Source organism: Mustela putorius, unplaced genomic scaffold (assembly GCF_011764305.1).
Source record: "Mustela putorius furo isolate JIRA1106 unplaced genomic scaffold, ASM1176430v1.1 tig00000450_pilon_pilon_pilon, whole genome shotgun sequence".
NCBI lineage: Eukaryota > Metazoa > Chordata > Mammalia > Carnivora > Mustelidae > Mustela > Mustela putorius.
This window is the reverse complement of record NW_025421385.1, coordinates 16,665,570-16,690,962: the sequence shown is the minus strand read 5'-3', so window position 1 is coordinate 16,690,962 and position 25,393 is coordinate 16,665,570. Positions and strand designations below refer to the sequence as shown.

General features: G+C 37.5%; 3 protein-coding genes and 1 pseudogene across 4 annotated transcripts in view; 2 read left to right on the top strand and 2 right to left on the bottom strand.

Annotated features, from left to right (window-relative positions):
• Window positions 1-15,866, top strand: part of NT5DC1 (5'-nucleotidase domain containing 1) — a 140,307-nt gene extending 124,441 nt beyond the window's left edge. For both annotated transcript variants that reach the window (XM_045080194.1, XM_045080193.1), the window contains exons 11-12: window positions 5,939-6,107; window positions 14,156-15,866. In XM_045080194.1, the coding sequence (XP_044936129.1) occupies window positions 5,939-6,107; window positions 14,156-14,271 (285 nt within the window). In that variant the 3' untranslated portion in view covers window positions 14,272-15,866. The remainder of the gene's footprint in view (window positions 1-5,938; window positions 6,108-14,155) is intronic.
• LOC123392116 (chromobox protein homolog 3) lies at window positions 408-2,172 on the bottom strand. Its single transcript, XM_045080195.1, has one exon. It carries the CDS (start codon window positions 2,133-2,135, stop codon window positions 1,584-1,586), a length of 552 nt encoding a protein of 183 aa, XP_044936130.1. The 5' UTR covers window positions 2,136-2,172; the 3' UTR covers window positions 408-1,583.
• Window positions 2,098-25,390, bottom strand: TSPYL4 (TSPY like 4). The gene is made up of 5 exons (XM_013056727.2): window positions 23,325-25,390; window positions 17,785-17,954; window positions 12,520-12,563; window positions 3,056-3,094; window positions 2,098-2,205 (listed from the first exon to the last, which is right to left on the bottom strand). The coding sequence occupies exon 1, from the start codon at window positions 25,287-25,289 to the stop codon at window positions 24,039-24,041; it is 1,251 nt and encodes a 416-aa protein (XP_012912181.1). The 5' UTR covers window positions 25,290-25,390; the 3' UTR covers window positions 2,098-2,205; window positions 3,056-3,094; window positions 12,520-12,563; window positions 17,785-17,954; window positions 23,325-24,038.
• Window positions 13,992-14,123, top strand: LOC123392158 (annotated as a pseudogene).
• Window positions 25,391-25,393: the final 3 nt, after the last annotated feature.

The following is a 25,393-nucleotide window of genomic DNA, read 5'->3' as shown; positions in this document are numbered from 1 at the left end:
GAGCATGACAGATAGGCAAAAATGGCCCATTTTAATAATCAAAGTAAAGCTAGTTAAAGAGACAAGGAAGAATAATTTGTTTTCATTTATCTTTGGAGAAATAAATCAAAAGTCACTTCATTAATCTTGTAATTACTTGGACAATCTTAAATTTCATAAGATTAGCCTCCAAAAGGAGCTCTCCTCTTCAGCTTCCTTCATTACTGTTCTCATCTGTTTCTTCATTCGAACTTAAAACAAATAAAAATGTATTCTTCAGCTTTTTAGAGTAACATACTATGAAATTTATGTGCCAAAATAATTCATTTTAATGATGAAAATTCTCAGCAAACAAGAAGGGGCCAGCCTTTGATTAGAGAAAAGCTATCCAACAAAACTCAGTGAGAATATAATCTATAATGGAAAAGTTTTTTTAAAGGAATATAAAACTATTTATTGACCACTGTTTACCAGTATTTACAATAAAGTAAACAATATACAGTTGGATAACATTGACTACAAAGTTACTGTTTTTCCTGGTTTCTGCTGAACCAGTAACTCAAATACTGAAAAGACTGAGCCTACATGTCAGGAATGAACTGGGGTAAAGAAAAAACATGCAGGTGAAGAATTTGGATTATACAAGCCTGTCCACCCATTTACTCCAGCAGGTGCTAAACTGCCAACATCTCTAACCATCTGATTATGATTAGCTTCCATGAAGGAAGTTGTAGACAGTCCATGAATCGTGACCTTTTAGTCAATACAGCACAGAGAATTTCAACTTCTTAAAAAGGAATGGTTCACTAGAAGGAACCTTTACATGTCCATTTAACTAAAGTATTGCTTACCTAAGTAAAACACACAAGGACTTGTCGAGTTTTGTCATTTAGGTGGGGAGGTTGTTGGTAGTGATAAAATTTTCCTTTCAGGGATCTTGCAAATATACTTGCGTTTATATGGCTGTAGAGAAGGATATGGATTCTGATATGGCTGCTTTTAAATTGTCCAATTTAAATTGTTTACATTATATTTAAATTGTCCAATTAATTACAAAATTTGAAGGTTAAGGCCTCAGGAAAAACTTCAGTTTAAGTGATTTATTTCTTAAAATGCTGAAAATGATAGCATCCCAGAAACATGGGCTTATCCATGGTTATAAAATGCTGTTTTTGTTTTGGTGAATGTTAAAAACAAAAACCACTTACGTATTTTAAGTATACACACAAAAAAAACCCCTAAATAAACAAAAAACCCAGAATGGTCCTTAGGCATATAGGAGTTAAACACAAATTCTGACTGAGTAAAGACTATGAAGATTTCCCCCAACATTGAGAAAAGGTTCTCTAATGCAGGGGGATAATATATCATGGTCTCAAATATTCTTTTCCGATAAAGGAAGCAACTACAGAAAGCTTTTATTTGTTTAAAGTAACCAGTGCTATAGATGCAAAAACCCCAACAACTCCCCCAATACTACTTCAAAACAAACATATCAAACTTGATTTTCATTAGAATGTTATTTCTTCACACTAATAAATCAAAAAACAAAGACCCAGATTTTATATATATATATAAATATATATAAAAAGCAATGCAAACAATTATTGAGCTTCATCTTCTGGACAAGAATGCCAAGTTAGTCTCTCTTCATAAAAAGCAATTACAATTTGAGGACACTTCATGTTTGCCTCTTTTGCCAGCACCAAGTCTGCCTCATCTGAATCTTTCCATTTCATGAGAAACATTAACTCTCCACTGCTGTCTGTGGCACCAATTATTCGTTCAGGATCAAGACCTCTGGCAAAGCCTCTTGGTTTATCAGCAGCATCTCTTTTCTTCTTTGATTTGCTATCATCAGATTCACTGTCAGATAAAGATTTTCTTTTTGTACCATCTTTTTCTTTACCAGCTTTTTGAGAGTTAAGAAATGCTTCAATTAACTCTGGACAATCTAGATTTTCTTCAGGCTCCCAAGTATTGTCAGCATCTGTAAAACCCTTCCACTTCAGGAAATACTCCACCTTCCCATTCACTACACGTCGGTCCAGTACTTTTTCCACCACAAATTCTTCAGGCTCTGCCTCTTCTACTTTTTTACTCTTTCCATTCTGTTTCTTTCCCATTTTTTGCAATGTAGTTTTATTGGAGGCCATTTTTTATTGCAGACTTGAAGAGCTATTATTCACCGCCTCCGAGCTGCTCCGGGTCCCCGGTCTGCGGCGTCTATATAATGGAAAATTTAAATGGAGAAAAAAGCCATACTTAATGGAGACAAGTGGTCTTCAAGGTTCTGAGCTAGACAGAGGATATCTATTATTAATTATATTGTGTAACAGAGGTGGCCAACATGACAAGAAAAAGAAATACGGAATTAGAGTTAGAAGATACCAAATTGTGATTATTTCAGAGTTGTATAGTCGTTAGCATGGACCACCTTAGGGAAACAGTCAGCAAACCATTATAACTAAGAAGAGAGTTGTGAAAATGCTAGATCCAAATCAGCATTCAGAAATCAATAGCTTGGGGCACCTGGGTGGCTCAGTCAGTAAAGCGTCTGACTCTTGATTTTGGCTAAGGTCATGATCTCAGGGTTGTGAGATCAAGCCCCATGTCAGACCCCTCACTGGCTGTGGAGCTGCTTAACATTCGCTCTCTCTCCCTCTCCCTCTGCCCCGTGCATTCTCTTTCTCTTAAAAAAAAAAAAAAAGGAATCAGTAGCTTTTCTCTGTGCCACCAGTAAGGACTTAAAAATGTAACAAGAAATAAACCATTTACAAAAGCAAAGAAAATGAATCATTATATTACTGTCTGAAAATACATCTCATAAGACCTTGATAGAGAAGTTTTTAAGTCTCTATTAAGGTTCTATTAGGGTTTCTGAACAGGTGAAAGAAATCAAAAGTACAAATCTCCAGTTATAAAATAAATTAAATCTAAGGGACTTATACAGCACGGTAACTGTGGTGAATAATACTGTATTTCACATATGAAAATTGTTAGGTGAGTAGGTTTTTACAGTTCTAATCATAAAAAATCTAATTTTTCGATGATGGCAGATGTTAACTAGACTTACTATGATCCAGGCACCCCATCCTATAAATGGATTATAGGCCTGAAAATAAGAAATATATCTGTAAAATTAATGCAATATACAGAAATACCAAATTATTATGCTCTGCATCTTGTTAGTATGTCAATTAAACCTCAATTTAAAAAAAAAGATTCTAAATACAAATAAAAAAATAGAAAGATATACCATATTTTAAGATTATACTGATACCTTTTTTCCTCAGATTTATTTATAAGGTCAGTATAATGTTATAAAGAAATCCCAGGAGGATTTTGGATGGACCTTCACAAACTGATTATGCATTAAGCAGAAAACTGAAGGCCCACAAATAGCTAAGATAATTTTGTAAAAAAGGATAATAAAGGGGAGGAATCTTACCCTATTCAATACTAACCATGTTAGGAAGCTACAATAGTTTTTCAATATAGTACTAACAACAAAATACATAAAAAGGTCAGTGAACAAGAGGAAAATGAACCCAGACATAGGACCCTGTATCACATTCCAAGTTACCATGTAAATGTGATGCGTGGTAGAGGATTGTCAGTCAGCAGGAAAAGACAGCTCAGTAAATAGCACTGAGTAAGTAGTCCCAGTATATGAAGAAAAAGGAGTCCCTTTTCCCCCCTATATAAATTTTAAATGGATTATAGGCCTGAAAATAAGAAATATATCTGTAAAATTAATGGAAGAAAATATTTTTGTGACCTTAGAGTAGGGGAGAATTTCTCAAGTTAGAATCCAAATGGGTAACAATAAGTAGAAAAAAATGACACTGTAGCAATATTAAATACTTTTGTTCAAGATACCTGGAATACTGTTAACCAGTGTGTAAAAGGGAAAGGGATCTTCTTAAAACATCCGTTTAGATAGAACCTTATGAAATTCCCTTTTTTTTTTTGGATGTCTAAAATAGTTCAACATCAGCTGAACAAAGTGAATTTATACACTTTGTTGTGTATAAATGGACAAAAGGTATCCAGCAGGTATAATGAGTCTGGAGTTAACATTCTTTCAGATTACTCTCTATGAGACATTTTTTTTGTTTGCTCTGCCAGTTCCCCGTGGGGCTCTTCTGTATTTAGTCTTGTCAATAAAAATAAGTTACAAGTTAGGTAGAGGAAACTGGTTACATTCAGAGTTTCTTTTCTTTCTTTTTTTTTAACATTCAGACTTTTTGTCCTTCTTGAAAACTTCTTACTTTTCCATAGTGGTCAGTGACCTTAATGTGAGTATTCATAAACACACTTTTTTTTTCTTTTTCAAGACTAAATGGATCATTTCTAATTCATATAAGTATGGAGAGAAAGAGAGATCCAATATAACTTAGTTGCCATATGTATAATGCTCTCTCCTATATAGATTCATCCTTAATTAAATCTACTCTACAGTGTAATTGAGAAATAAGATTTGATAGCTCTGTGTATGTGTGTACTTATATATATATATACATTTTTCAGAATAAATACTCAAAATTTTTATCACAAGTGTAAAACATAAGAGCTTATTAGATTAGCAGAGATATCTTAATATATTATTAAAATGTCAGTCTAACATCATTCTCTTCTTGTTCAGCATATACATATACTGAGGTTTTAATTTATGCAGGTCTCTTTGCTGAGAATATCAGAGATTTGTGGTTGAGTCACACACCATTCCTTTTTTTTTCTTTTTTTTAAGATTTTATTTATTTATGGAGTGCCTGGGTGGCTCAGTGGGTTAAAGCCTCTGCCTTCGGCTCAGGTCATGATCTCAGGGTCCTGGGATGGAGCCCCTCATTGGGCTCTCTGCTCAGCGGGGAGCCTGCTTCCTATTCTCTCTCTCTCTGCCTGCCTCTCTGCCTACTTGTGATCTCTCTCTCTCTGTCAAATAAATAAATAAAATCTTTTTTTTTAAAAAAAGATTTTATTTATTTGTCAGAGAGAGAGAGAGCACAAGAAGGGGGAGTTACAGGTAGAGGGAGAAGCAGGCTTCTTGGGAACCAGATGCAGAACTTGATCCCAGGACCCTCTGCCTGCCACTCCCCTGCTTGTGTTCTCTGTCTCTCTCTCTGAGACAAATAAATAAACCTTAAACAAGAAAAGAAAAAGATGACAGATTTTATAATCCAGATTATATAGATATGATGGGAGTTTTTACAATTCTTAATTTTATTACAAACCCATAAAACACTGAGAAATATTTTTTAATGAATCTTTAATTTAGTCTACAATTTTTATATCCCTGCTCTGACCTAGACATTAAGCCTTAAAGTTATGCTAATTTATATAAGAAAGTTCCTAATCTTCTGTAGTTCATTGTCTGTCAAAAGTGAAAATTAATAGTATGATAATTTGAAGATAGCCTGAGCAGGAGTATATTAGGGATAAACTCAGGGTAGGAAAATGGAGAAGACCTAATTTAACCCGAGTGTGAGAAATTAAGAAAAATGTCTTAGGTGCATCCAGGCCAGATCCCAAAGGATGAGAAAGGGTTCCCAAACAAAACAAGGGGATGATACTTCTTTTTTTCTTTTCTTTTTTTAGGGAGAGCACTTTGGGCGGGGGTGGGGGGGGAAGCGTGGGGGAAGTGGTGGCAGAGGGAGGAGAGAATCTTAAGCATGCTATATGGTCAGCACAGAGCCCAATGCAGAGCTGGATCTCACCATCCCAACATCATAACCTGAGCAGAAGTCAGGGGTCAGATGTTTAGCCAACTGAGCCACGTAAGTATTCCCAGAGCAAGAAACAACTAAACTAAGCTTTGTTTTCATTTTTATATAGTATCTGGTTTGGTTAAATGTAAACTACACAAATTCCTAGAGTTTTCCTAATTTGATTTCCTGAATGGGGGAAAAGCTTACAACATTGAAAATTAATCATAGTTTTCATTGTTCTCTTGTTTCAGGGTCAAAAGGCAAAGCCTCTAAATGCATTATCTAAAAAGTGGGGCTCTTTTTTTATTGATTCGGTTTCGGGACTGGAAAATACAGAAGACTCATTGTTTTATACATGGTCGTGTAAAAGAATCAGTACTTACAGCACTATTGCAATTCCAAGTATTGAAGCAATAGCAGGTAAGCAGAAACAGACTTATAAAACTTCAGCTGTTACTAGACAGTAATGACTGTAAGTACTAGAATTCTTGCCTTTGAAAGAAGAAAATCTTCCCGTTGCATTTATTTTTCTTGGGCTACACCTAGGTTATAGCAACCTAGGTAATTAGGACCTGCCTGACTCCTGGAACCAACTACAAAAACTGGATTTTTTTTTTTTTTTAAGTCTGCTTGGGGTCATAGGATAAAAGGAAAAGTTACCAGGACAGTTTCCTTAAAAAGCCATGTAAGGTGAACCTGACTTTTGGAGCTGCTTTTCCCTTAATGTTTGGTGTTTGCTAATTCTAAAGAGGGCACCAGGGAAAGTGAGTGGACCTTTCATTAGCTTCCTGAGCCTACAGGCATAGGAATGGAAAGTAGGGTCTGCCAGAGGAGGGATGAACCTGATGAACTCTCTTAATCTGTACTGAGACCCTCAATTTACCTTAGAGTAAAGATAACTAAAGCTCAGTGTTCGATCATCTCAATCCCTAAAACTGCATTGAGAATATTCTCTTTAGAGGAAGTTAACATCATTCTAGGGCTCAAATTATTTCTAAAAACAATGAATGTAAGGTTCAGCACATAACCAAAAACATCTAGGTCCACAAGGTTATGAGATTATACTAAAAGAAATAATAAAATGTACCATGGCCAAGTACAGAAAAGAAAGGACTGAAAAATTTAGTAGAGACAAAAAAACAATAAAGAGAATGGATGTTCTAAAAATGAACTATTAGAAAATCAAAATTAAGGGGCACCTGGGTGGCTCAGTGGGCTAAGCCGCTGCCTTAGGCTCAGGTCATGATCTCAGGGTCCTGGGATCGAGTCCCGCATCGGGCTCTCTGCTCAGCAGGTAGCCTGCTTCCCTCTCTCTCTCTGCCTGCCTCTCCGACTACTTGTGATTTCTCTCTGTCAAATAAATAAATAAAAATCTTTAAAAAATAAAAAAAAATTTAAAAAAAAAAAAGAAAATCAAAATTAAAAACCTAATGGATGTTTAAAGCAGATTAGACACAGTTGAAAAGTGAATTAGTGCACTGAAAGACAGGCCAAAAGAAAATTTTATCCAGAATGAAGAAAAAACAAAGCAAGATACAGAAAAAAGGAAGATATAGAAGAGGGACTAAGCGACACTGGAATACAATGAGAAGGAATAAGATTTCTATAATTGGAACCCCAAGAGATGAGAGAATAAGCCAAAAGTAATAGCTACAACTTTCCAAAAATGATGAAAAGAAATAAGGCAAAGGTGTAAGAAGCCCAAAGAACTGAAACAAAGTAAATAAAAATAAATCCAACATAATTAAAAGGTTATGAGATTGCTAAAAATCAAACATAATTAAGAAATATTAAAAGCAGCCAGAGAATAAAAAACAGATTGATTTGAAAGGAGTAAAAATTAGACTGATATCTGACTTCTACAAAAAAAAGAAGCCAACACAGTAGAACAGTATCTTTAAATTGCTGAAAGACAGTGGCTATCAATCTTGATGGCAGTCTATACCCAGTAAAGATACCACTAAAGAATAAAAGAAAAGTATTTTTAGACAGTCAAAAATGGAGGAAATTTATCTCCAGAAGACCTACACTAAAGAAAATACTAGGGTACTATTCTTCAGGCAAAAGTAAGAATGTTCCCTGTTGGAAGACTGAAGATGCAAGAAGGAATATACAGCAAAAAAGGGATAGATAATGAATAAATTAAATGAACATTTTCTGTTGGAAATTTTTTTAAAAGTTCTAAGAGGTTTAAAGAAAGCATTTTTTAATTTTATTTTTATTTATTTATTTTTGGGAGGGGGTGAGTGGGAGCAGGGTGGGGACAGAGGAAGCAAGAGAATCTTAAGCAGGCTCCACACCCAGCATAGAGCCCATCATGTGGCTGTATCTCACAACCCTGAGTTCACGACCTGAGCCAAAGTCAACAGTTGGGACACTTAACCAACTGAGCCACCCAGGTGCCTCTAAAGAAAATATTTTAAAACATGACTTTACCAAAAAATTGCTAGAACTGATAAAGAAATTCAGCAAAGTCGCAGTATATGAGTCAATACAGAGAAATCAGTTGCATTTCTACACACTAACAATGAAGCAGAAGAAAGAGAAATCAAGGAATGGATCCCATATACAACTGAACTAAAAACCATAAGATCCGTAGGAATAAATCTAACCAAAGAGGTAAAGGATCTGTACTTTAAAATTTACTGTAGAACACTAATGAAAGAAATTGCAGAAGACATGAAGAAATGGGAAAAGATTCCATGCTCATGGATTGGAAGAACAGATATTGTTAAAATGTCTATGCATCTCAAAGCAATCTACACATTCAGTGCAATCCCTATCAAAATACCACCAGCATTTTTCACAGAGCTGGAATAAACAATCCTAAAATTTGTATGGGACCAGAAGAGACCCACAATAACCAAAGTAATGTTGAAAAACAAGAACAAAAACAAAACCCCAAACTGGGAGGCATCACAATTCCAGACTTCAAGCTGTATTGCAATGCTGTAATCATCAAGACAGTGTGGTACGGGCACAAAAAGAGACATACAGATCAATGGAACAGGATAGATAACCCAGAAATGGACCTTCAACTCTAAGGCCAACTAATCTTTGACAAAGCGGGAAAGAACATTCAGTGGAAAAAAGATAGTCTCTTCAACAAATGGTGTTGGGAAAATTGGACAGCCACTGCAGAAGAATGAAACTGGCCTACTTTCTTACATCATACACAAAAAATAAACTCAAAATGGATGAAAGACTTAAATGTGAGACAGGAACCCATCAAAATCCTAGTAGAGAATATAGGCAGCAACCTCTTTGACCTCAGTCACAGCAACTTCTTGCTAGGCACGTCTCCAAAGGTGAACTATTGGGACTTCATCAAGATAAAAGGCTTTTTGCACACCAACGGAAACAGTCTACAAAACTAAAAGGCAACCTACAAAATGGGAGAAGATATTTGTAAAAGTCTTATCGATAAAAGGCTAGTATTCAAAATCTATAAAGAACTTATCAAACTCAACACCCAAAAAAACAAAAAATCTAGTTGAGAAATGGGCAGAAGACATGAACAGACATTTCTCCAAAGAAGACATCCAAATGGGCAACAGAAACATGAAAAAATATTCAACATCACTTGGCTTCAGGGAAATACAAATCAAACCACACTGGTCAGAATGGCTAAAATGAACAACTCAGGAAACACAGATGTTGGCGAGGATGCAGAGAAAAAACCATCTTACACTGTTAGTAGGAATGCAAACTGGTGCAGCCACTGTGGAAAACAGTAGAGAGGTTCCTCAAAAAGTTGAAAGTAGAGCTACCTTATGACTCAGTAATTGCACTCCTAGGTATCTGTCCTAAGAATACAAAAATAGTGATGTGAAGGGGCATATGTACCCCAATGTTTATAGCAGCACTACCAAAAATAGCCAAAATATGGAAAGAGCCCGATATCCATCAACAGATGAATGGGATAAAGTTATACCACATCTTCTTTATCTATCAAAAAGAATGAAATCTTGTCATTTGCAAAGATGTGGATGGGTGGATGGAACTAGAGGGCTTATGCTAAGCAAAATAAGTCAGTCAAAGACACATGGCACATGATTTCACTCATATGTGGAATTTAAGAAAATAAAACAGATGAACAGAAGGAAGGAAAAATAAGATGAAAATAAAGAGGGAGGTAAACCATAAGAAACTCTTTATAGGAAACAAACTGAGGGTTGTTGGAGGGGAGGTGGGTGTGAGGATGGGGTAACTGGTGATGGGCATTAAGGAGGGCATTGAAGCAATGAGCACTGTTATTTGCAACTGGTGAGTCACTAAATTCTACCTCCGAAACTAATATTACAGTATATGTTAATTAAATTGAATTTTAATTAAAATGTCTTTTTTAAATGATGCCAGTGGCAGGGGGACAGTTGTAGTTAAAATGCTTAGCATCCTTGTATTTTATGGTGAGGAAATGAGTATGTTAGGTAGGGGCGCCTGGGTGGCTCAGTGGGTTAAGCCTCTGCCTTCGGCTCAGGTCATGATCTCAGAGTCCTGGGATGGAGCCCCGCATCGGGCTCTCTGCTAGTGGGGAGCCTGCTTCCCCCCTCTGCCTCCCTCTCTGCCTACTTGTGATCTCTCTCTGTCAAATAAATAAATAAAATCTTTAAAAAAAAAAAAGAGTATGGTAGGTATTGATAAGTCAAAAATGCATGTTGTAATCTCTAGGATAACTAAACAAAGAAACCATAATGAGATACATACTAGCTAATTATGTAAAATGATTTTAAAATCGAAAAGAAAAAAAATGGAAAGAATATGAAAAATAAATAAGACATGGAGAATATTCAGTAAGGTGACAGATTTTTAAAGCTGAGTAATTATATTAAGTATAGATGGCAAAAATCTCTGATTAAAATCCTGAATGAAATAACAAAGCCAACTTTGGGTTGTTCAGAAAAGACATCTCTGAAATACAAGGACACAGGAAGTTTAAATATCAAAGGATGGCAAGAGATAATACCTTGCTAATGATAACTAAAAGAGTTAGCTATACTAATGTGAAAGAAAGTAGACATTAAGGAAAAAACCCATTATTAACATGAAGGAGAATTACTTCTTAATAGTAAATTCAGTTCTCAGAACTATGTATCTGAAAGTCTGAGGCATTCACAGGTCCCTGATTAAGATCAGAACTTAAATCCCTCCATTATCTTAAAACCAAGAAACCACTGAAAAAATCCATTCTGCTTTGCAGAAGTATATGCTTTTGCTTGCTTATTAGTTTCCTGAAGTTCCTCTCAGAATTTGGCAACATGCCTGAGGAAAAAACCAGCAGGGTCCAGTTCTCCACCTATTCCTTTATGGCAGATTCCTAGCCCCTCAAATTTTGTGTGCACCCCTTCAAAGACTGCCTAAACTCTACTAAGGTTTTTCTGCTGCTAGTAACTGCCCCTGCCTCCAGGAAGAATTCAGGTGCATAAGAGAAAAAGCTGTGGCAGAATGTCCACTCACTCTCTGCTTGCTAGGCCTTCCCAGAACCTGGGTACTCCGGTCTTACGATGATGATGATATGATGACAATTACAACCCTAAAATACATAGAACCTGCCCAAAAGTCCATTCTCTATGCCAGTGTACAAACCCATTATCAGTATATACTCATTAAAATAATATCTCATTAGTTTCAAAGGATAGTTTAATTTTCATTTTGTTCCATGCTTATACACATGAAATTAAAGAAAGATAACCTAAATATACTTATTCCTTTTACAATTTTCCTGTAAAATAAACAGAACGTGTAACTTGAAGGAAGGGGCTAGCCCAGAATTAAACAATTATTTTCAGTTTTTCTATTTCACTCTTCCTTTATTTCAAAGTGATTTGATTTTATAGTGAGAGAATAAAGTAATGTGTTAGTAGAAGCCGATGAATTATTGTAGTAGTACGTGCATAAAAACCGGGTCAAAGGGACATGGTTATGAAATAGTAAGAAAGTCGAAGTAAAGTGAACCTTCATTATTCTAGGATTTAAATATTTCTCCAAAGAATGAGAAAATAACCCCCTCGCCATCTTCTGGGGGGGAATCACCTCTCCTTAAAGAAGCAGTACGAACAGTGCATCTCCCATTTTCATCTCCCAAAAGCTTTCTTCCATAGCCTCCTGGAAAAGAACTTGGTGCTAGGCTTTTGTCTTCTACCTTTTCTCAGGAGAAGATATTAAGAAGGACTTAACAGTCGTCAAACAAAGCTAAACATGTACCAATTTTTTGTGGGGAAAGGAGGAATTAATAGGTCATACTCAGTTGTTTTGATGTCCAGGATACTTCCTCAAAAAGCAAAGTGTTAGTCTCTAACTTTGCACTCTGCTATGTTCACATTCTCAAATAGAAGTTTTATCTCACAGAAAACTTGAAATTGACTAGTTCAGTAGCATATTCAGTAAAGTCGGATATTACTATATAATCTACCATATCTCTCAAGCAAGAAAAATGGCTGGGAGAAAAATACTGACGGCTTATGGCTTCAGGCATATTGAGGATAGAACCTTTACATATATGTTATCCTGCTAATACCTCTTAAAAAAAGATCCAAGAGTTGTTCTGTTTCTGTTCTATTTTACATTGAACTTAATGTTCAAAGATATTTGTTCATTTTGGCTCACTTCATTTAATTGCTAGGCAATATGGTTGATAGGATAGTTTATTTAATACACGGAGTTTAATAGAATATTGTTGTGGCAAAGAAGAATTCCGTTTTTATCTGCTTTTGTCTTTTCTTCCAAAGAGCACCAGAAATGACTTTCTTGTAACAGAGATGCCATTCTTTCCCTCTTGTTGAATCCCCAGTCTGGAGATCCTTGTTTTAATAGAAGAGTCATCTGATCTCACCTGGTTATACAATGCCAGATTTCTTAATGGATCTTTTCTGCTACCTGAAAGAGAAAATGTTTGCTTTAAATGACATAGGAGGTGAAAAACAAATACTCCCCTTTGCCTCTTAAAACCTTTTTTGTATTCAGGAAATGTTTCTTTCTTAATGAATATCGTATTAGATTTGGTTATTTCATTAACATATAAATACAAAAATTCATATTTATAGATTTTATAAGTTTGCACTTGCAAGCTATGGACATTATAATGACTAGTTTGTAAGCACTATGATAATGTAACCATTTTTAACCTTATAGTAATAGCTACACAGAGACCTAGACATTTACTTTAGCAAATGTATAGGAAAGACCGAGAAGATGATGACTGTTTGAAGTGAGCCTGTATTATTTTAGTGGCATATCAGAAATCCAAGACCTCAGATACATGATTTTAGAAACTCATTGTTAACAAATTTACTTTCCAATGCCTTTTTAATGTTTGGCTCAAAATATACCACAGCTAAGTGAGCAGTCAAGACCGATGAAACTCACTAATATTGGGAAGTTTTTCTGTTTACATCATCTTGGGCTTCTCAGGCATCAGAAAGGCAGTATCCTGCTTCCCAGTTTCTACACTGGTGTTTTCCTCTACTACTTGGGATTGATGATTCTCACTGGCATTTAATATAAAGTATAATTTTTATACTAGTGTCATTTTCAAAGTACTCAGTACTTCCAAATGATGTTTTACTTGTGAGATTTTTGAAATAAGGATTATTGCCCAGTATCTTCATGTGGACTGAGTATCATAACATGGCATGTATCATAGTGTTTTACTTGTAATATTTCTGGTAATGTTGCCTTGGAAGTCATTTGGGAAGATGATATCTGAAGGCTAGCTTTTGAGAAACTTAAAGATGTCACAGTGCCTCACCATTAATAAAGTATGCAGTTCTCTCTCCCAGTTTCCCTTGCGGCTATGTACACACACACACGTGTGTGCGCGCACATGTGCGTGTGTGTGTGTGTGTGAGAGAGAGAGAGGAGGGGGGTGATTATATGGAGAAAGCTGCCATACTGTCTATATTAAAATTCTTATTTATCTAAGCATTCAAAAATTATTCTTAGTAGCTCTCTTATTACTATTACTTATTACTCTTATTACTAAGGGCCAAGAAGATTATTTGTTCTCATTTATCAGTTACATGATGCTCTGAGTAGAGCCCGAGAGACTTTTAAATTAAAAAAAAAAATTAGGTGAGCATGCCTATTTTATATGTTAACTTCTGTACAGAGAATGTTAAAATTAAACTCACTAGTTAGATCTCTGAAGATGATTTATAAAACTTCTAAATGTATCTTGACTTAAATATTATTGTAAATTTTATAGAGAAAAACATCTATACTCTTCATGTTATGTGCAACCTATCCAGGTGACAAAAGAAATATTAAAATTCTAAAAATCACAAAATTCTAAAAAAATAAGTTTTAAGCTTTGCGCAGTGGCAGTATCGTAGCCAATGAGGTTTATCCGAGGCGCGATTATTGCTAATTGAAAAATAAGTTTTATTACCAATGACTCAAATTTTGATTTGTTTATAGTTATGAATGGCCTTTTTAGATCTGCCAAGTAATAATTTTTTTTTTTCCCCCAGAATTACCCCTGGACTACAGATTTTCAAGATTCTCTTCCAGCAGTTCAAAAACAGCTGGCTATTATCCAAACCCTCCACTGATCTTATCAAATAATGAGACACTGACAACCAAATAAACGGTCTTATCTGAAAAAGGAAGAACCATATATGCAACAAGTGTACTGTAAAAATATTACCTTTCAAAAATACTGTAAAATGCTTTATAGGAACAAATTATTAATGATAACTGACCAAGAAATTGATGTTTTTCCACAGGTCTCCTTTCTGTATAGACCATCTTGATGTGCAACAATTCTCATTAGATTAAAATCACAGTATCTTATAACTGAAAAGAACCTTAATATTTTCTATATGGATAGTTCTGAGATTAGGATTCACCTAGGGATTAGGACTCATCTGTGTAATATATACACATATTCACACAGGCAAACACATACATATTGACACACATGCCTAGACCAGTGGCTCTCAAAGTGTAGTCCCCAAACCACTAGCACGGCATCACCTGAGAATCTGATAGAAATACAAATTTGCATGCCCCACACAAGGCCTGCAGAATCAGAAGCTCAGGGAATGCTACCCAGCAAGCAACCTGTGTTTTAATATTGGTTTAATTGGTCTGGAAATATAGATGAGCATTGACATCTTTACCTGCCCCAAGAAAAATGTAGCCAGAATTGGGAATAACTGATCTATATCTGTTTCTTCCATTTATAACCAAAAACACTGAGTCTAGTGAGAACAAACTATCCAAGCTATCTATCAGGTTTTATGCTATTCTTACATTTTCCAAAACAAGGAGCTAAAGATTTCTTGTGAAATCAGTATGGGCCAGAAAAGAGATGAGAAACAACTCTTTCAACCTCTAATATTACTTATAAGGGTTCCCCCCCCCCAATAATGTTAAAGGCTATATAATTAGTTTTCATTCATCTTAAGGTATATATTCTCAATGGGACAAAAATTAGTTCTTGGGGTGAAAAAAAATTAGATAATGCAGTGAATTGTGCTCCTCCAAAACTCAACCCTACCCAGTAAATCTTGTTCTTCAGCATTAATTTCTCTCGTTAGGGAGAAATAGCATTTAAAGTTAAATTTATTAATTAAATTTAATTTGGTTGAATTTAATTTTTCTGGAGGGGGAGGGGAGATAGTAATGAAAAAAAGATTGAGAAAAACCCTTTAAGAGGTTTTATAGTTATACTACAACCCAGGATCACTGTGTTCCATGAGCTTTGTATAGTCCTCTAATAGTAGCTACTTGTAGCAAGATGTCTGGAGCCAGAAGTTTACAATAAATTCCTGGTTACTGTTTTATGTTATAATTTCACTCTCTCCATGTCAGAAAACACAATGGTCGCTATCATTATTTTACCTGGATTGTAGCAGAGAACTTAACATATTGATGCATGTAATGAAAAGATAAATATTTCATTAAATTTTTAAATGCTCAAATAATCCCAAATGTATTACGGGAATGAGTATCTCAGGGTGGGTAAACAGTTACTGAAATTTTTTCCTTAATGTCAGTAGCTCTGTTTGATATCTACTAATAAGTATATGGTAATGTATTTGAAATTGATTTCCAAAATCTTATTGGAATATGGTAACAAACACACAATCAGCTTAGGGCTAAATGAAAGATACTGTCTCATGTATGCAAATAGATATTTAATTTCTCTAAAAATAAAGCTATTTTTTCTTATGTGAATTTATTTTGTCAATGGGAAAGAAGAATGTATCTTTAAATGCTTATAAACTGCTATTATTAATATGAAAAATGAGAACCCCAAAATATGTTAATTACACATTTTTGTCACTAAGGAGTGAAAAAAATGTGCTCAAGTTCAAAGTTCTCATCCTACTTTTACCTCTAGTTAGGAAAGGGGGTCCCAAGAAGTAACCAACTACCCAATCAGACCTGTTTTTTTCATCTTGTCAAAAGACAAGGTGAAGGTTTATTTCCAAGTTTCCTACCATCATTCCAGCAGACTCAGTTCTTCTAATGAATGCTGTTTTTCTGTTGAACTATAATTAGACCTTTTAAGTTTTTTTATTTCATTTTTTCTAAAAAGTGCCAGTGTTTCTAATTGTGTATGAAAAGTAAAAATAATTTTTAAATGGCACTATAAAAATTAAAAAGAGAAGAAAAGCTCTATATTCTTTAATAAAGTTAAATGAAGAAAGCTGGAAAATTGTGTAAGTGGACAGAGGATTTAAATTTAATATTAGCATGTAGGCAAACATTCACCATCTGAAAGATGACTAAAAATAGATACAAGAGATTTTAGATTTTCTTTGCTGGCCACTTTTGATCTCATCAGCAGAGGAGAGATCTGAATGTCACAATGGTAAAAGTTTGTCAGAATTTGGTTTCTGGAATATTGAGGTAGCAGAAAATTCAGTTAAACCATGAATTAATTGCAATCTAAAATCAACTAAAGGGGATTCTTGAAATTCATGGGTCTGAACTGCACAGGTCTGCTTATATGCAAATGTTTCTTTCTATGGTACTGTAAATATATTTTCCTTATGATTTTAATGCTTTTTTCTAGCTTACTTTATTATAAAAATGTAGCATATAATACATATACAAACTATGTGTTAATGTTATCAGTTAACAGTAGGGTATTAGTAGTCAAGTTTGGCAGGGTTGTCAAACATTACACAGATTTTTTACTATGCAAGGGGGAGGGGGCCCTAATTCCCATATTGTTCAAGAGTCAACTGTACTTCTGAGTTTTTTAACCTGAAATCAGGTATTACACCCACCAATTTTCATATCCAACAACTTTAAATATATTTAAAGCAAAAAAAAAAAAAATACACACACACGTATATATACACACTTATATATGTATACCCACACTTTAATTGAATTGGTGTGAATGAAACTCAAATCTATATGATTATTATATATAACAAACCAGCATAAAATAGAATGTCAAACTCTCATAACCTTGACTATATTAAAGTCATATGGGTAGCTTTTTCTTAAATATGTTACAGTAACATACCCTTACCTCTTCTCAGGGTGTTGAGAAGAAGGTTATTGTAAGAGTTGACCTCCAGAGTACTGTAAGACAGGGATATACTCAAGAGTTAACTCACCCAGTGTGCTGCCCATGAAAATCCTTGGGCATGGTCCAGTCCACATTGGGTGAATTCAAAAAGGTGTCTCTTGTTGGTCTCTAGAATCATCCTCAGAAATAATGGTAAAAAAATAATGGCAAAGAGTGCTAACTCTTCACCAGGCTACTTCATGTACCCTATTTATCCCCTACAGCATGCCTATAAGGTGTGCATAACTAAAATTTCACAGAGAAGGACATTGAAATTCACGGAGGTTAAATAACATAATTACTCAAAACTGTACTGTTACTAAGGATCAGAGTCTGTACATGAGCCCAAGTTTCACCCCAGAACTCATGACCTTAGTTGATTGACACCTTAAAGTCTTCCAACATTGTAAGATTGGGGCAAATTATCAGTCTAAAACCACACTTCAAATTTAACAGTCACACCACAGCAGGACATGTAAGGGATTACAAATAAAGACACAGGCTCTGTCCTAAAGTAACAATTTAGTAAAAAAATAATAAAGCAAAGATCTATGACCTAGAACTTACCTGGGAGAGTAAAATAGAAAACCAAGAATCACGGAGTCCTAAAATGTATAATGAAGTCTACTCTTCTTAGAAGCCACATATACTAAAGTCATCAGTAAGCAGGTCTATTCTTTCTTCATATTCAGGTTCAAATGTTCACCTTGCATACTTAGCAAATTTCCCCTCTGGTGCTGAGAAAACCAAAATGGAAAAGGAATAATGAAGACTGATCCAAGTAAACTTAATGGGAGATGGGATATCTGGGCCTATTGAGAGAAGTTGGGTCAGGTCATTAATTAGAAAAACTACTACAATATTACATAGACTGCTTGACAGTTTTCCATACCGTGCACCTGTTTCTCAGTCTTTAAAAGAAGAAGAAAAAAAAAAAACACCCTTATTTTACTTTATTGGTGCTTTGGCGTTGGCACTTTCTTGGTAAAGATTAAAACTTAATATAGTTTAATAATGAGAAGGATGGGGCACCTGACTGGCTCACAGTTGGTAGAGCATGAGACTCTTGATCTTGGATGTGAGTTTAGCCTCACCTTGGGGGGTAGCGTGTACTTAAAATTTAAAAAAAAAAAAAAAAAAAAAAAAAACCTTTAAAAAATTAATTAAAATAAATTACTAGAACCTATTAAAAGCAATCACTATGTTGAATCAATTAGAAAATACTCAAATTCTCTAAATTTAATACAAATGTCAACATTTTACAGTTCCTAGCAACTAAATTTCATAAATATTTAAAGTCCTTTTTGTACATTTACTCCCTTTGATGAAGTCAACAAACTGCTAATTTCATTCATTTTTGTGGCAATTATCAAATTGCATTTGTAGGGCGCCTGGGTGGCTCAATGGGTTAGAGCCTCTGCCTTTGGCTCAGGTCATGATCTCGGGGCCCTGGGATCGAGGCCCACATCTGGCTCTCTGCTCAGCAGGAAGCCTGCTTCCCCATCTCTCTCTGCCTGCCTCTCTGCCTACTTGTGATCTCTCTGTCAAATAAATAAATAAAATATTTAAGAAAAAAAAAAGATTGCATTTGTAAATTTCCGTAGTGTTTTAATCTGTGACTGTATGGAACCGTGTATTAAGTGATAAAAAGTAACCTTTCAAAGACCAATCATGGATGCCTGGTGGCTCAGTCGTTAAGTGTCTGCCTTCAGCTCAGGTCATGATCCCAGGATCCTGGGATCAAGTCCCACATCAGGCTCCTTTTGCCTGCCACTCTCCCTGCTTGTGCTCTCTTTCTTTCTGACAGATAAATAAAATCCTAAAAAAAAAAAAAGAAAAAAGAACCAATCATGAATGAATGAAGAATAACTTCAACTGAGTCCTGATTATTCACATAAATGAGTTTTGTTTTATGCCAAATTTAGTACAGATATTTATAACAGTGGAAGATACCCTAGGCTTGAAATAAAAAAATATACATTTCAGTGACTTGCATCTTAAGCACATTTACTTCAACTTTCTGAGCCTGTTTTCTCAAATATTTAAATGGAGATAGTAAGATCTGTGTCAGAACTATAAAAGTAACAGAACACAAATGGATGTGCCAGACATACCAGGATTTCCTGAGACTGTCAAACTAGAGACAGTATCTTTGACACAAATCAGATATCCAAGGCTCAACTGTGAGTCTGTGGAGCAGGGGATTCAATAACAATACAGGTAATTTTTGTTTCTATGATAAACACTGATTACAGAAACGACTCAACTAGACATAAAGGAGAAGCAGAAACAGCAACAGCAGTAGTGGGAGATGGGACCCTGAGTATGGAAAGCTAGAGAAGCCTTTTGTCATTGTCAAGTCTTAGCTGAATATCCAGAAATGGAAAAGAATGCTTCTGGAGATTCTGTTATGTGGGGTCCCGGGAAATTATGAAGGATGACCCTACTAACAGCAATATGGTCTGAGCAGACCAAATGATACTTGGTGAACAGAGGAGAGAACCTCACTTAACATACTTGGAGGTCTGCATAAGGAATAATTTGGGTCTAGAATTGAAAAAGAAAAAAAGCCAATGAAAAGAAATGGGGCAGGGATATGGGAGTAAACCAATTAATTTGTAAGTGAAAACTACATAATGTCTAACTGAGTCTAACTTAACAGAACAGAAATCTAACAAATGACTGGCACCAACCTATTAGAAAAATGAATACCATTGGTTACAGCTGATGATAAACCAAGGGCAACAAAAATGACACTTTTCTGACCATGTCCAGAAAGGAGAGAATGCTTGAAACAGGTGCTTGACAATGCAAAAAACCGATCAGTGAACTGAAAAGGTAAAATAGACTATGGAGTTTGGATCAGAGTATAGTTTGCAAAGAAAACCTAGCTCTCTGAAACTTAAGTTCTCCAGGTCTAGAAAAAATATATACTTAAGTAAAACCTGCAAGTATGAATTGCATCAAGAGTCAGCGGGTCCCTTTAATAATAATTTGAGGCCATTTATGTAAAATTTTTGTTTAGATGGCTAAAAATACCATTCATTTTCACAGGTCTTGCAATATCCACAGCCCCCTCAACTCCAGAGAATACAGAAGTATTTAGCTCTAAAACCTTCATGTGACAGTTGCTGAGTAGCAAAACATTACTAATTAGATGTCTGAGATCATTTGTTTCTAGACACTACATGTCAATCACAATTTTTGTTATTCTTTCTTTTTAGAGCACGACAGTGTTGTAAGAAAAGAAATTAAGCACTTACAGAGTACAGTAATTAATTTCTTCCAAAAGTCTATCTTAAGCTCACTGAGAAAAAAAGAAGATCAGTTAAATGTAGTAAACAAGAATGGTGCCTTAAAAATTGTTTCCACTAAGCGAAGTTAGAGAAAGACAAATACCATTATTTCATTCATTCATATGAATTTAAGAAACAAACAAGAAAAGGGGGAAAAAAAGACAAAAGGAGAAACAGACTCTTATTTATAGAGAACAAACTGATGGCTACCAGAGGGGCGAGGGTGAGGGTGTGGGTTAAATGGGTGATGGGGATTAGGAGTACACTTGCTAAGATGAGTACAGGGTGTTATATGAAATTGTTAAATCACTGTATTGTAGGCCTGAAGCTAATATAACACTGTATGTTAATTAACTGGAATTAAAATAAAAACTTAAAAAGCCAAAAATGTTTTCTACTCACAACACTGTTTAGTACAGACTAAAATCAAAAAAAAAAAAAAAAAAAAAAAAGTGCTTCAGTTGCCTTCAAGAACTGCACTAGTTGGATAGGAAAAATTTTGTTCATGAGCATAAAGTTAGTTAGTCTTCTTATTTACCATTTTTCAAGAAAAAAGTCCTAGAAATTTGGTGGCTTTTTTTTTTTTTTTGAAGTTCAGGGCAATGCTTACTGTGACAATTTGGTAACTTTAATGATTTCCCAACCTTTTATTAGCCTAGACAACACAGAACTTTATTTTTATTTTTTGGTGAAAACAAGAAGTACAGCAGTGACAGACTTTATTTTTCCTTTGCGCACATATAAGAAGACTGAAGTACTTAACGATCCTCATTTAGTCTGACAGAGCAGCAATTCTACAAGTACGTACACTGGTTAGGAACGTAAGATGTCAAGTACAACATTACCATTAGGGCAAGAAATATCAAGACAATAGAGCTGTGTTTTTCTTCTTGAGATTACTTTCACAAGACAGCAACAATTTGCAAAATTTCAGAGATCACATTCAAATTATATTTCTTAGAATAGAACTATATATGAAGACAGACCAGAACAAGCTGATATATTAATGACTATTCACAGGTTTCATACTGCACAGGGACAATTTTGATATTTTTGCACACATTCTCAATTACAAGCAAAAAGCAGGCCTGTAAATGTCAATTTTGCCAGCAAGCAAAAACAGAGAAAGGAATTAATAGGATTCTACTCAAATACAGTGAAATAAGGAGCACATACCATTAATCTTCCACACAGAAAATATTTCCACACAGAAAAATATCCTACGATAATAGAGAGAAAACATTCAGCCTTGCATTTCTGTGTACAAAAATCGACTGGTGAATTCAAGGGAATTAGGGAAAAGTACTCCAAGCATCCTCTTCAAACACCAACCACTTTGATTCTCCCACCTTCCTGGAAAAAGCTTCAGGGACCTCTCCCCACCACCCCCAACCCTGCAGGGTTCCAATCTTTTCCGTGCCTTTCCAAGAATACTCCACAGCAGGTTCATTTCTTTTCTGAAATGAACAGGTTTCAGGTTCCTCTGCCTACAGTACCCTCCCCACTTGCTGTGCCCTGGCCTCCCAAACACACAGAGCTTACGGGAAAGGCCTTCAAAAAAAAGGAGAAAGGCAGAGGGTCATTACTATCACTACATACCACCCAAGAAAGACAGCCCTGACTGCTGTCCCCCCTACTAGAAACTGTCCTGGAACTCCAGACAGACACCACACATCCTCATAGACCCCTAGGAGGGAAGCTTGGCATCTCCCACATGTAGATTCAGCTGCTCCCTAGTTTTGGGGGGACAGAAGCAGGGAAAGAAATGCGGAAGTGCAGGAGAACCAGAAAGGCCAGGATGGAGGCCCCTGGGACATCAGAGCAGCAATAAAGTTGAGGACAGAGGTGACCCTCAAAATGCTGCCCTGTGTTATTTCTAAGTGATCCAAGGCCACCACCCCCCAAATTTCCAAGTCTGGAAAAGAAAGGTGAAAAGAAAAAAAAGAGTGAAAAGAAGTAGAGTGAAAGTAAGTTTTGGTTGCTTTACACCACAACCTGCTCGGGTCTGCCTTAAATCCATCCCTGTGAGGCCCCCTGTCTTTCCCCTCTGCCTCTCAAACTAAACTCAGGAAACACAGGTGTTGGTAAATGGACAGGGGGAAAGGGTGGGGTTGTCAAAGCTGGCCCAAAAGAACACTGCACATAACTCAACCTACACAGGTCTCCCTTTGAAACTTTCAGACCCTACTAAAAACAGAGTAGGGGGAGGCATGAAGGCAAAAGAGCACAGATAGAGATCTGGAGTCTATTGTGCAGTGAGTGCCTTTCTCCCTCTGGACACAGTCAAGTTGAGAGCAAATAAAACAAAAAGCCTGCTTTTGCCAGTCTGATTTTGTTTCTGATCTATAACTGTTTAGGGAGGGAGGGAGGGAGAGGGAAGCGGGGGGGGGGGGGAGAGATAGTAGATACAGAACAGGCCCCACAAACCAGAATGACCTCTCCCCCAGTGCCCTCACCCCAGCAACTTTCCTGCTATCATTCTGAGAATGAGTGCAAGAGTTAGCAGGGGGATGCCTAACAAAGTTGGCCAGATTCAGGGCGGTTGGTTGGCTACAGCTCAGAAAGCCTAACTGCTGGAAGGGAACCATTACCAGCCTTGCTTTGGGCACCATCACATATGCCTGCCCAAGCTGCCCAACAGCCAATTGGGTTTATAGGTACCATCTGATGGGGCAGGGGGTTGGAGGGGAAGTTCCCTATGTGCTGCCTGGGAGCTTAAATCCACAGACAGTTGCTGAGGAAGCAGGCAAAGCTCATCCAGAAGGCTAAGAGCAGGTTTGGGTGGGCCACAGCACAGACCTTCATACTCACCTGTCAGTACCTGTTCACAAAGCAGAGTGCCCAAAGGCAAAAGAAGACTAATGCAGTTAACACTGAACACCTCTCATCTGTTACCTCATTCATGCCTAGTAGCCACCCACCAGCCACCTTATTCTGCCACATAACAAGCTGGGTGGATGGCACAGGCCAGGAAGGCAGGTAGGAACCAGTCAGTGGTAGGCAGAATGTCCAGTTTGGGTTGACGGCTGGCATCATCTAGATCAGCTTCATCTTGCAGCAGTGAAATTCAAAGAACTTGACATACAGTACACGGGTATCAGGAGGACAGTCAGCATAGAGTATGAAGCCCAGCTAGTTATCTGCAAAGGTATTTCAAGCTTCTTTGTGGTAGATAACCACTTAAAAAACTCGGAGAAGACCATGGTCACAGACAGGGCCCAAGGCATGCAAAGGAAGGCAGTGTCTATCTATCTACAGCATCATGTGCTTGGCATGAAGCAGTACAAGGCCATGCACTTGGAACATGTAACAGGATACAGAAGAGCATAAAGGTCCAGAGGAAGAAGAACACAAGCGTATAAGAGTCAACCTTGCAACTGACTGTTGGAGATTTAGAAGAACCAAAGGATAAAATAGTCCAGTGTGAAGAAAAAGCAAATAGCAGACTGCATGCTGTTGGCTAAGCACAGGTTCAAAGGGAGGTGGCCAGGAGACTTGTGCTGGAGCTTCTCACAAGGTCATCAGTTAGCCAGACTGGAACCTGAAGGACCTGGGGCTCTCCACTGGCTGCCTTGCTGGGTCTCGGATTCCACGGCGAGGCCCTTCACCCATCAGGTAGTACTGTAGGGGATTGGGCCACAGTTCTGCTTTGATAATCTCGGCAATCCTGTCGAATTCTAGGAGGCTGTGGTCTGAGAACCAGTTAAAGAAACTGGGGATAGTGTTTCCTTCCCGGTTCCTGTGGATATGGGACTGGGGGTCTTGGCCCCTGTGCCAGCGGATTGGAGTGGAAAGAGACACCACCCTTCCGGAGGATCTGCGCTCATATTCTTTGACAAGCCCCTCGTTTCGGAAGTAGGGGTTGCTCTGAAAGATGAACTTGAATTTGCAGCCGGCTCTTGGGTGTTTGAGCTCCTCCACCTCCAAATTGATCATGTACCTCATCATGTCTTCATCTTGGCCACTGATCATAGGTGACAGCTGGGGGTGGTTCCGAAAGGCAGTGACCCAGAAACCTGGGATATTCTGGATAATGAAACTTCTGCGCTGCATATGAAGCCTTCGCATGCGGCCAAACTTACGCTCCAGCTGAAGGAAGGCCCTGTCGGCCTGGGCATTTACGTTGGACAGCTCCTGATCGATGGCCTCCAGCGAATCCATGCAGTTACTGATCTTCGGGGCCTTGCCCCGGGCCTCCTCTTTCGGTCCTCCTCCCACCTTCTTCTCCTTCTGCATCGCCTTCTTTTCCTCCACCACCTCCTCTGCTCCCCCCTCCTTTCCCGCAGCCGCTGAAGCGGCGCACTTTTTGGTCGTCATGTCCTTGGCCTTCGCCCCAGGCATCATCTGAGACCCCAGCCCCCCTGCGCCACAGGCTTCTAGAGCTTTCTCCCCAGCAGGGCCCTGCGGCTCTCTAGGCTGACAGCCATTTTCCTGGCTATTGTCGGTCGCCACCGCGGCGGAGGCTGAGGCAGGGGCGGCTGCCAAGCCTTCCGTGGGGAGCAGAACCTCTCTCTGCCCCGATCTGGTCGCTACACGGCCGCGACTCCCAAAAATGCGAACGCGGAGCACCGGGGCACAACTAGCCGGGTTCTGGGGTGCGCCTCCCTCCGCGGCGGTCTCCAAACTGCCCTCACCTGTGTCCGCCATCACCGGCGTCGCCTCGGTTTCCTCGCCCTGGCACTGGTTTAGGTCCGGATGTCCCGGGGCAGGCTCGGCAGTAGTTTGGCCGCAGTCTTGAGCGGCAGCAAGATCGTTGCCCTCGTCCAGGCCGCTCATTTTGGTAGAAGGCAGACCTGCAGGAGGAGAGCGTCGCTAGTCCTCCGCAGAAGCCGCGCTCCGCCCCGATCCACCCCTCTCTTCGACTCTGGCGGATGCTGCTA